The sequence below is a fragment of the Typha angustifolia genome, chromosome 2 (assembly GCF_048772165.1).
Source record: "Typha angustifolia cultivar Huaian chromosome 2, ASM4877216v1, whole genome shotgun sequence".
Lineage (NCBI taxonomy): Eukaryota > Viridiplantae > Streptophyta > Magnoliopsida > Poales > Typhaceae > Typha > Typha angustifolia.
In genome coordinates this window covers 934,679-947,589 of record NC_133240.1, presented here as the reverse complement: position 1 = coordinate 947,589, position 12,911 = coordinate 934,679, and the positions used below count along the sequence as shown (strand labels likewise).

Sequence of the window (12,911 nt, the reverse complement as noted above, 5' to 3'; positions counted from 1 at the left end):
TAGGACAAGTGTCGGATAGATTGGAAGAAGGGGGAGGAGAGGGCTACCCCTAAGGGTCTAAGGTGATTGGCCGGTTGAGGGGGGTTAGAAGCGGCGTCGCCGGAGATTAAGAGAACGGGAGCGAAGAAGACGAAGAAGACAAAGGCAAATCTCAATTCTCAATAATCAATAATCAATCATGATGTCTGGTTGCCATCCATATCCTTTTAGAGGCTAACCAACAACTCAAAATTAACCCTAAACAATACAATTTTCGCCGACCGTGTTCGAATGCGCCCAATCGCTTTTGAATGCACCGAGTTCGCTCCTCTTTGGATTTGCGAACGGATGCAAGCGTTCAAACGCGCGATCGAACGTGCCTATTTCCCACTTCTCTAGATTTGAGAACGCGATGCAGGCGTTCACAGTGCGTTTGAACGCACAATGCACACTCTTCATCCATATTCACAACCCCGTTTACAACCACGTTCGAACTCACTCCACCCGCGTTCGAACGCGACTTACAGAAAACTTATTTTCATGGAAATTAAATACTAAAACATGAAACAAAGACACTCCTAAAGTGACTATGTTTGAGACGACGTCGGTGAAGTCCGAATCGTACTAGCTATTAGGGCAACAATTTTGAAAAGTAGTTATCAATGAGACAATAATAAAAAGTGAGCCATTCATTAGACAATTCGAACGACTTAAAACTATCGGTGATGCTGCTAGATCCTCTATTGCTTGGCCATCTACATATGTAATTATACTAAATCCTTTTATTATTTTATTTCTTATATCAAAAAATTTATATAACTGAAGATAAATTAAATCTTCTATTTTTTTGTCGGTTGATTACATATAGTGCAAAACAATGGTCACTTCTATCTATGGACATTGGTTTTTATCTATTGCTCTCTCTTTTGTTTTATTTTGGACATGTCGAACAAAACTAAGATACTTGTAGTAGATTATGTTATTTTTTTCTATATATATTATATATGTATTTGAACTTGATACACTATGTGATATTTTAAATATTTGCAATATGAATTATATTTTGGAGGTATCATATATTGTGTGAGATGTTTTTATTTTGGAGTAATCAAATTAGGTAAATATGTTAAATAAGAGCATATGAAAATATATTGCTCTAATGTTCAATTGTATACACTTTTACAAAATGATGGTAGAAAACTAATAAGGTTGTTAGTTTATCATTCTTATGATTATTTTATCTTATAATTATTAGATCCATTACTATGCAGGGAGAATCTCGAAATTCAGGAGGAACCGACTGATTAGGAGAGAGATAGATTCTAGAGATATTTCAGGCGAGTTAGATCCTATATTAGTCTACGAATAATGTTTACATATGTCATTTCTTACTTGCATTAATTACATGTCAATTCATATTTGCATTAATTACTACCTATTGCATATGTATGATAAGCTTCATACATTGTTTATAATACATGTTACTTTGATAATCATTATATAATAAATAATAGAAATCATGGCACCACATATACGTATCATCGAATCCTAACTAGGCAGTGCCCCTCTCACCCACTCAACTCGGGGTTAAGGGTAGAGTGTATTATATAGTATTATATTAGAGGTCTACACCTAAGGTCGTTAGTTGGTGGAGCATTCAAATGATTACATTGTCCTAGTTGGAGACTAGTCTAGTATGATATTAGTAAAGATGATTGAAAGGTAAGAATATAGTTCTAGCGATACCCGAGGACGTAGGGTCAGGGCGTCTATCGAGCTGTGAGCTCTTACCTGCCCGTTGTATACGATGGTTCTGCTATGTGTGATTATTCAGCTACAAGTAATGATTCTTCTCTGTGCAATGATTTACTAAAATGGTGTTGATGGGCTTACGACTGGGGTCCTTAGTCTGATGGCCATAGACAACCGGTCATATGCGGCGTCGCTAGGCATGTATGGGCGATAATACAACTAGATGACTAGTCCCCTCGATATTATGTTGCTTTGTGAGATATGACATTAGTGATACGATTTCTATGTGGATTTTTATATATATTGAGCAATGATGATGAAAGTTATTAAAAAATTGAACTGTACGCATTTCCTTAATATGTTCATAATTATGGATTTGCATTTCTATTTATCATGTAATACAATATTCATAGATTACTATTGGATTATACTTCCTGGGCCCCATGCTCAGCGTCATTTTGATGGAAATATTTCAGAGCTAATTATAGAGGACGTAGATATCGAGGAATAGCAAATTCGTTTTCCTATTAGTATTGTTTATTTTATTATTTATAGTTGGACTTAACCCTTGCGAGGGTTTTTATGCTTAAAATTTGTGTATGAACTTGTATTCCTAAGGGCTTGTTGAGGCCTGTAATAATTGTAACTTTGGATTATTTATTTAGATTATTATGGTATTTCTAGACTTATTCAGATACTTTGTAATATTATTTCACTGACAGGTCACGTGAAACTCTTCATGTGAGGAACAGGTGATTTTTTGAAGTGGGTGTTTCAACTACCTTCTTTGTGCCATATATTTATCATCTTTGTTGGTCTGTCAACAAATACAGCACTCCCTTATTGGATCATTTACAAGTAATTAGCTCAAGTGTTTTATAATCATGCAAACCAAAGGCTTCATTTACTCTAATTGGGCCAAACAATTCAAAACAGCAGAATAAGAAAATGATATCTTTATTCACTGCAATCACAATCCATGAGTAGGCCTCTCAATGAAACAAACCAGAAGCTTCATGCCATGATCATCAAAGAAGTTAAGCAAGATTAAACCATCCAATACTCTCTCTCTCTCTCTCTCTCTCCCTCCTACTTAGTAAATTCTATGGCCCAAGAATTGGCAAAGACATAGGATGCATTGAATCCTTTGAAGCCAGCTTCCTTGGCCAAGTCCCTGAACTCTTTCTCACTCCTCTCTTTGCCTCCAGGGCAGTGAGCCAACATGATGAGATCTTCATGGAAGACAACTTGTGCTTCAGGAGTTGGTTCTGGGGTCACCGGAAGGATATACTCCACGATGATCACCTTGCCATTCTCCGGCAGAGCCTTATAACAATTCTTCAATAACTCCGCACAGTGCTCGTCGCTCCAATCATGAAGAATCCACTGCAAGATTAGCATTTTGATCATTATTGTCAGGATATAACAGTTTTAGTTTTTAAAATAGTTGATGAATTAGTATGATATCAGAGTAGGTCCTAAGTCTGAACCTTGTATAAGTTTACAAGTCAACAAATATATACTATATTTCTATAGCCTTCCATGTTTGAACTGCTCCGTTGATTTCAACTCTACAGTTGAAGAGAGGCATCTAGAATGATGTGCATGATCTACCTATCAAAGTCCTACCGAATCTTATTGAACAGTAGATTGGGTAAACTGACCTTCATCAAGATGACATCTCCAGTTGGGACACTGGCAAACATATCTCCACCTACATGCTCCACTCCTGCATCAAACCCACCAAAAAGTACAGACCACACCAAATTAATCCATACATAATAAGAGTTTTGCAGTTTGGAATTTAAATTCTTGGATCAAAATTCTCCAAATTTGAAATTCAATTCAATTGAACAATTATCCTAAGTGATTTGTCGAATAGCAAAAAGTGCTGATTAAGTCTGCGAAATGAATGAGATTAATGTACCTGGGAAAGGAGGTGCTTCAGAGATGACATGGGGGAGGTCAAAGTTGATGCCTTTGATATGGGTGTGCTTGGAGGTGATCATGTGCAGAGTGGCGCCAATGCCGCCGCCAACATCGACGAGCACGTTGACATTGTCGAATCCCCGGTAGAACTCGAGGAGCTTCTTCGTGATGATGACCGAGGGATTCTTCATCCCCTCATTGAACACCTTATTGAAGCGGGGATCTGTGCCATTGTACTCGAACGCCGTCATGCCGTATGCCTTGTTTAAAGGGATCCCGCCGTCCAACACTGCATCCTTCAAGTAGTACCTGTACACAACTAACTAATGACATGTTATCAACCTAAGAACAAGCATATTGAAAGAATTAGATTTAAGGAGATCTATGTCTCTTTTCTTCTACTTGCTTTCCTAGTGTTTGACATGATGATCTTTTGAAGTCCTACATTAAAAATTGGTATATATTCTACATCCTGAGGGGCATTTTTGTCAAAAGAGTTTAACTATTCTGATTATACATCTTTAGATATAATTATTTGCAGATATACCCCATAAAATAGGAGTTCCCTTGCAACTAAAATCGGAAACATAGGTGGTTATAAATACTAAGTTTGCAAAAAAATCCGTAATAAAAATAGAGTTCAGGAATATAAATTCTGAAAGCGAGGGCGCGAATTATAAATTTTGTAAATCCCGTGCAAATTAGCGTTCAGGAATTTACTAAATCCGGGTACTTGGCACTTAGATCATTAATGAAGATATGCATCAAAGTATTGGACAGTGATAAATTCCTACATCTAGCATCTGGATGGGATCCTAGTAAAAAAAAGTAAGTAGATGAGTGCGACCATACCAGCTCTCCATAGGCACCTTATCCTGGTGCATGAGCGCGAGCGGCGCCATGGAGACGCCGTCCTCGTTCTTCGTCAGCCAGCGGCAGACCGGCACCGGCTTGTACCTCCTCACGATGTTTCCGTCGCCAGAAGCCTCCACGTCGCAGCCGACCACCTTGTAGGAGGCGAGCAGCCTCAGCATCCGGTCGAGCATTACGGGCGCCTGGGGGTTCGCCGTCGGCAGCTGCGCCGCCACCTCCTCCGCCGTGACGGGCTTCCCGGCTAAGACAAGGATCTCGAGGAGGTCGAGCTCCAGGGCCGCTTTGAGGGTCATGGGGAGGATGGAGCTGCTGACGAGCTGGAGGGCGAACATGCACGCCGCCTCGTCCTCCGCGTTCCCGGGAGCGGACGACACGTGCGCGTCTGCGTTCGTGGACCCCATGGAAATAAACGGAAGAGGAGAGAGACGAGCAATTTGGGAAAGTGAGAAAGTGGATAGTGTGCTGGGAACTGTGGAAGAGGGTATGGGAAGTGAGTTCACCCACCAACGGCAATTATCAGCTTAAATGCTATTTTAAATTGGTTGGAAGTTTTAGTGTTATTAAATCACCCATCAATTATTTTGCCATCACAATAAATTCCACCAAGAATATCGAGCACTCCTAGAAGACCAAATTCACATATCACTGTGCAAAAGATGACTTCTACCCCAATATTTTGTCATCACCTGATTCCGACGTTTTGACCAAACTATACTTTTCTTTTAGTTTTTCTTCACCGAAATAGACTATTCTCAAACTTATTATCAAATAGAGTTTAATTCACCGGTGCCCTCACAAAAATACTAAACTAATTAATACTTTTTTAAAAATGCTAACCATTTTAGCATTTTTATTATTTAATTATTTTTTTTATAACCGTTGAAAGATTATAAAGGATATATATATATATATAATGCTGATTAGTTTAGCGTTTTTATTAGGGTTATTAAACTCCATTTGGTGATAAGTTTGAGAAATAGTCTATTTTGATAAAAAATAAATTAGAAAAGGACTAGTTTGGTCGAAAGCTCTCTAATTCCACCAAAAAGACCAATTATTCTTGCAAGAACTATTTGGGATTTTTATGCATTTACCCTTACAAATAAAATCTTTTATATGATTTTATGTATAACACAAAAAATAAAAATTAAAAACAATTATGACACACAGTTTACTAAGCACAACTGGCAATAGACATGATCAAATGGCCCAGCCCGCCCATGCCCGGCCCGACCCGGCTCGGTTTGGACCGGGCTAAGCCCGGCCCGGACCCGGTTTAGGCCCGGCCCGGCCCGAGCCCGAACTACCCATGGGCGGCACGGGCCAGCCCTTTGCCCACCCGACCCGGCCCAAAAGCCCGCCCGTTTGGCCCGCAACTAAGCCCGCCCGTCTGCTACAGTGCTTTGCCCGTTTTGCTACAGTAATTTACCATTTCTACAGTAAAAAAATATTTTAGTATATACCATTTTGCATTATTTTAAGCAGACTTTTAAAAAATTTAAATTTTTTTTAATTTTTTTTAAATAGAGGAATATAAATATTTTTTTAAAAATAAACTAATAGTTAAAAAAATTCTAAAAATAGCTGAAATATGGGTTGGGCCGAGTGATTGGTGGGTTGGGCTGGCCCGGCCGGATCTCTCACGGGCCAACGGGCGGTAACGGGCTAGACTATTCTAGCCCGGCCCGAGTGATTAGTGGGTCGGGCCGTGAACAAAGACTTAAGCCCGCTTGGCCCGAAAAGCCCGGCCCGAACCCGGCCCGGCCCGCCCGGTTATCATGTCTAACTGGCAATAGTCGGCCACTGTAGCACACGTGCAGTGTTCGTCGGAGCAGGATACGGAGTCCACCACACACCTCGTCTCCTCTTCCTTTCAACTTAAGATCCCTCTTTCTGTTTTAAGTTTTTTTATTCTTCCAGCAGCCTCTCCCCTTCTTCCCTTCTTCTCTTCTCTCTCTATTCTCTATTTTGCTGCCGAGGTTTTCGACAAAGTCATTGATCCCCCGATCTGATCTATATGTTAGTCCCCTTATTTCCTCTTGTGATTAATTTGTTTTTCAACAAGTAAAATGGTAGTTATTTTTAGTTTTAATATTTCGACTTCATCAGAGATTTTCATTGACTGACGACCTAATGTCGATCTCTCACTAATGTGAACTGGTCCTAAGGGTAATTGAGCTCTGATACCAATTAATCTAAATCAGCCTAAGGGTACTCGAGCTCTGATACTAATGTTATGGACTGATTGTAGGGTGATATTTTTGGTGATGATAGTGGGCAATTTAGTAGTGATATCGATGAAGATGGAGGTGATAGTGGTGATGATGATGACATGTAGGTAAGATAATTATACGAGAAGAGGAGGGAGAAGGAGTCTGGCCCTATGGGATTAGGGGCACTACAAGAATTATTGTATTTAGCAATAAATTTTTAGTAGCAGATTAGAATATTTACTAGTATAAAAATCATACAGTAGTAGATTTTAAGTTTGTAGCTACTTTTTTACTCTATTGGTACATTTAGACATAATAGTCTTTATAAGTATATAAAATAGTGAAGTATAAAAAACTATTGCTATTATATATGTTTTAGTGACAAACTTTTATATTTTTAGTGACGATTTATACACGCTACTATTTGTTCTTATATTGCAGTAGTTATATATTTTTAGTGATGATATACAAATGCTACTATTTGTTCCTTGATAAGAGAAAATATATTTGATTTATATACTCTTTCAATTTATTTAATTATATATATTTTAATTAAAAGAGGAAGTGTAAATTTATAAAAATTGGGTAATAATATTAATCCACCAAAACTAAAATTGATTCTGAGAATTGAAAAAAAAATTGAGAGGGAAGAGGGTGCACGTGAGTTGCACGTGCAACGCCCTCCCCTCTCCCTCTCTAGCACGCGACGAGGCGGTAGTAGAAATCTCGCCGAATCCAAATCTAATTTAGATTTAAATTTTTACTCTATAAATCAAACCATAATTCTCTCTCTCTCTCTCCTTAACACCCCAGCCTCCTTTCCTTTTTCTTCTTCTCATCCCAGAGTCATGCTATGGAATTAGCTTACAAGAGTGCTGCTAGAGTCATTGGAGACCACCACGTGATTCCTTGGTAAGCCCTCTCCCACCCCTCAAGTTTAATTCAGTTTAATAGGTTAAAATAGAAAATACCTAATTCGTGAGATTTTAGCTTCGTTGGCGAATCATGCTTGCCAACAGCTTCGAGTTGTTGTCGCTCCACCACTAGAAGCCTCTTGTCATTGGTCTCGTGCCGTGGTCATTAACCTTTGGAGCCCTTGTGGTTTCGATCGCCGTCGGCCATGGAGTTGATCGTCTTCTGTGGTTTCTCTACCTCATGAGGACGGCGGCGTCACGAGAGCATTGAGGGGCTTGAGGTGCGACCGTTGAACTATCGCCAGTGGTGATTGCCGGCGGACACTCCCTCTCTCCCTCTATCTTCTCTACCTCGCGTCGATCGCGAGGAAGGGATTTGGTTGGTTTCGGGTAGTAACAACCCAATCCCCAAAAAAAAAGTTTTGCATGGGCACGATGTGGCTAACCACAGTGTGGCCGACCTCATGCCCACGCAGCTGGGCCTGGCGTGGCACCCCTATGCACCCCCTAGCGTGGCCACGGCGGGCCCCAGCCCTATCGTAGCCGCCGCCAAACCCCCCCCCCCCCAATCGCCTTTCTCTCTCTCCCTCTAAATATCTCTTTTCTCTCGCTCTCTCTCTCTCTCTCTCTCTCTCTTGCCGAGGTCGGCCTATCGCCGCCGCCACCACCTCCACGAGCGTCGGTGAGCTCTTTCTCCTCCTCTCTCTCTCCTTCTCTCTTCTTCTCTCTCTCTCACTATCTCTCTCTCTCTCTTTCTTTCTCTTTTTCTTACTTTGGGCTCGGGCCCGTCGAAGTCGAGCCACCAGCGAGAGGCCGGCAGCTGGCTGGCCACCAGCTGCCGGTGCCCTCCCCGCCGGCCCGGGTCCGCACCTCTCTCCTCCTTCTTCTCTTCTTCTCTTCTCCTCTCTTCTGTTCTTCTTCTTCTCCCTTTCTTCTTTCTTCTTTCTTCTTCTTCTTCATCTTCCTCAGCTGTTTCCCTTCTGCAATAGTGCCGGGCTCGGCCCAGCACTGTGACAAGGGATTGCTCCCTTTTTAATTTGTTTATATTAATTATATTATTATATATAGTTTAGCCACTGTTTATTAGATTAATATATGTAATCATATTGATAATAATCTTATATTTTATATAGTTAGTTTTATTAAAAATAATTAAATTTTATAAGTTTCTATTAATGTTTATGTATGCTTATACATGCATATATTTAATATATTTGAGTATTCAATGTGTTTCTAGCACCTTATTATTATTATATATTATTTTCTATGCAATAAAATGCTGAGATCAGATAATTATTTTTATATTTATGAATAATGATTAATATATGTATGATTAGTAACTAAGTTAAGTAAAAGTAATAATTGCCAAATAATTGAATTATAGTTAGTTATTTTATGTACATATATTTTAATTATATTATTGTATATCTGATTCTTTTATGCTTAAAGAGATTAATTACTATATGCCTAATATATAATTAGAATAAGGTTATCATAATTATATATATATATAATGTATATCAAGTTATTTAATAAAATCAAATAATTTATTATATTTTACACTAATGAATTCTAAATGGGATAAACGGCTAACAACATATTATTTAAATATTTTCAGATCTCGAACCCCTTATTTGAGACCCCGTGGACCTTGCTAGCGAGAAGTGTCACACGGTTGATGGGCGGATGTAAGGGATACGTGGTTTGTATCTTCTGATCAGGGTGAGTAGTCTTATCCCCTAGATCCCTTTCTCAAATTAGGATATATTATATATTATGTACATGCATGTTTTGGTCTCCAGCATGATTATATGAATTTATATAGAGATAATTTCAGTCGAGCATATTTTATCATGCATTTGATTAGACTGATCTGGGATATGAATACATTGGTGATGTATAGAGATGATTATAGATGATTATATTGTTCTGATTTTATATCGAGATGATCTCTAGCATAAGTGTGCGTGTAATAGGCTAGCAGGAGTATGCATGTGTTAGATACATGGTTGGAGTTGCATCACATCATTTTTCTCTTGATTCCTATTCCACCTAAATTCCTGATATGCATGGACTTGCTATCGTACTGGATATATGCATATGATCTGTCATTTAGAAGGAAAACATGAAATGTGATTGATAGGATAGTTGATAGAAAGCATGAGGATACCCGAGTGGGCGCGAGGGTTAGGACGCACTTGGTGGATGATTGATCACTCGACATAGTCACAATCCTGTTGGCCTTACGTCCGAGGTCGTTAGTCTGTGTGCGCAGTAGACATTCGAACACATGTCGTTCGCCAGGGCATATGTGGCGATTTATCCTCATGAGGTTTCTATCAGCTAAAAGGGTACCCGGTTTGGATAGATGTTGATACCCTTAGCGGATGGCAGGGTATGGTTATATTTGAAATACTCTTGCGAGTGGCGGAGTATGCTCTGAGCCTTCGGGCATGATGTTGAGACCGGGTACCGGTGTTGATTGTGCACAGTGGTCTAGTATGATGATGACATATAGAGATGACATTGATAACTGGGATGTTGAGAAGTACATATAATTTCATTATCATCTGATTACCTGATTATCGAGTTGTCAATATACATCATATATGGTTGCATTTGATATCATAGCATGGTCATGGTCGGTATGCATCATGTGTCATATTTGATGGAGAGTTATGATGATCATATGATATTGAGATTTGTTTATTCATTATCGAAGATTATATACTTTTATCAGTATGACATGTTATCTATTTTTTCATTTATGTATTATTGAGGATACATTCATGTACTCATTCATGACATAATGATCTTTCTGATTCATATTATCCAGTACATGATTTACTCTCTATTTGGCATCATCGATTTAGGGTAATGTCTATTCACTGAGCCTTTTGCTCATGACTCTCTTTATTTCTTTTCTATCCCCTCTCAGATATGTGGTACGTGATAGCGACTTGAGATATCTTTTGAGGAGATATTATAGAACGAGAATGAGATGAGCTATAGATGTGAGATAGTGTAAAAGATAGTTTAACCAGATATTGAGTTGTACCAATATTTGATATTTGTACTCTTTTGTATTAAACGATGATTTGTATAATACAGGTCGAATCATAGTGTAGTCTTGTATGAGTTGTTTTAGTTGTATCTTGATAGTTTATTGAGGCCTGTGTGGGTCCTGCCAGATTAGATAGTGACCTGGTGTATATTATTGTGGACGTGGATATTCGGATGTTAACAGATTTATTTGGTTGATAATATAATTTATTTGGTATTGGATTATATGAGTATGAATGTGTTAGTAGGTATTATTTGATGATGTCATGATTGTATGTGCACAAAAGTGTATCTGTGCGTGACGAGCCCCGCCCGACCTGTCGCGTGTGCCGTGTGGGCACGTGGGCGTGCACGTGCCCGTGCCAAGTGGGGGCATTACAGTTCAGGTGGTATTAGAGCTTAGGTTTAAGGATGATTTGACAAACCATCAAGTATAGTAGTTGTCGATTTGGTTTAGGGTTACGCTAGTAGTCGATCTCGATGAGTTTGATATTAATTGGTTGAGATTGAAATCTAGGTTGTGATGTTAAGATTATTAAGTTTTGATACTTTGACGATATTGATAGAAATAATTTGTGATACTGATATATTGAGAAGTTATCTGAGCGACTAATGAATAGGAAGAGGTATTACTAAAATCATGCATTAATGTTACTGATATTGCGGTGTCATAATCTGTGAAGCATAATATGAGAAATATAGACTTGTTCATATGTTGTGATAAAGTGTAGAAATTTATAGATATGTGGAGATATGTATTTTGTGCAGAAGGATTATTATCAGTAAATTTGAGGTTATTTTGAGCAGATATAGCATATTTTTGGATTTTGATCTTTTATGGATATATTTGATATTAGGAGATTGATGTAAAGAGATATATGCGCAGAAAAACTATTTTGATCTTTATGAGGGTTATAATTATGGATTGTAGATGGATAAGTAAGACATATGATAATTTTGTATAGTGAAAAAGAAATTGTGTTGTGATATAAGTGATTGTAGAATTATATATAGAAAAGAATTTTCGGATGACTAGTATGATAGATTATGTTTGTAAGATACTTGTGTTAGTAGGTATGAAATTTTGATTGTATCGATAAGATGGGTGATTTAGTAGGGATATGTGTAACTAACAATATTGTTAGAGGATTAACGTCTCGTTTAAACCTTTGAGTTGATTACCAAATAGAGTAATGGGTATGTGAAATATGACATGGATATAGTTATTGGATTATGAGTGATGCTAGTAGTTGAGACGTAAGGTATATAGTTATGGATGACATGATAGTAAGTTTGGTTTAGAAGTTGCTAATTATGTGAATATGATTAGATGGAAAGAATGATAGTGAAATAAATTATATAAAGTGATGATAGTACTAAGCTGATAGTCTCATGGCACATATGACAGTGAAAGTACATTTTGAGTATTAGTTTTGGACATTGATTTAGAGGATAAGAATATTATAGCTTGAAGATCGTGTATGTTGGATGATGAATTTTAATTACAAGTATACAGACTTATTTTATTATGATTATTAGGTGATATTAATGATATTGTAGAAGGATGTTGATGATACTATACGATTAAATTGTGCAGTATATATAGTGGACTTTGTAAAGAGGATGTGATAAAATGATAAATTGAGACTCTTGAAGAAATATGAGGTTTAAGTGATTTAATTAGGAATGAGATATGTTGGTATAAATGTTAAATTGAGATATTTCTATAGCCTTCCATGTTTGAACTGCTCCCGTGATTTCAACTATACAGTTGAAGAGAGTCATCTAGAATGATGTGCATGATCTACCTAATTTATAAACCTACTACTATCAAAGTCCTACCTAATCTTATTGAACGATTGATTAGGTAAACTGACCTTCATCAAGATGGCATCTCCAGTTGGGACACTGGCAAACATATCTCCACCTACATGCTCCACTCCTGCACCAAACCCCACAAAATTAATCCATACGTAATAAGAGTCTTGCAGTTTGGAATTTAAATTCTTGGATCAAAACTCACCAAATTTGAAATTAAATTCAATTCAACGACTATCCTAAGTGATTTGCCGAATAGCAAAAGGTGCTGATTAAAGATTAATGTACCTGGGAAAGGAGGTGCTTCAGAGATGACATGGGGGAGGTCAAAGTTGATGCCTTTGATATGGGTGTGCTTGGAGGTGATCAT

At 38.0% G+C, this 12,911-nt stretch overlaps 1 protein-coding gene across 1 annotated transcript; it reads right to left on the bottom strand.

Moving 5' to 3' along the window:
• Positions 1-2,672: 2,672 nt before the first annotated feature.
• LOC140768837 (flavone O-methyltransferase 1-like) lies at positions 2,673-12,662 on the bottom strand. The gene is made up of 5 exons (XM_073109271.1): positions 12,601-12,662; positions 4,513-5,002; positions 3,659-3,969; positions 3,396-3,460; positions 2,673-3,117 (listed from the first exon to the last, which is right to left on the bottom strand). Exons 2-5 carry the CDS (start codon positions 4,932-4,934, stop codon positions 2,821-2,823), a joined length of 1,095 nt encoding a protein of 364 aa, XP_072965372.1. The 5' UTR covers positions 4,935-5,002; positions 12,601-12,662; the 3' UTR covers positions 2,673-2,820.
• Between the last annotated feature and the right edge of the window lie 249 nt (positions 12,663-12,911).

Bases quoted from the DNA above. Each gene is read 5' to 3' on its own strand.
- LOC140768837 (XM_073109271.1), bottom strand. From the start codon at position 4,934: ATGGGGTCCACGAACGCAGACGCGCACGTGTCGTCCGCTCCCGGGAAC. The intron at 3,461-3,658 runs GTACATTAATCT...GGTTTGATGCAG, and splicing joins TGAAGCACCTCCTTTCCCAG to GAGTGGAGCATGTAGGTGGA. The intron at 3,118-3,395 runs GTCAGTTTACCC...CTAATCTTGCAG, and splicing joins GAGATGTCATCTTGATGAAG to TGGATTCTTCATGATTGGAG.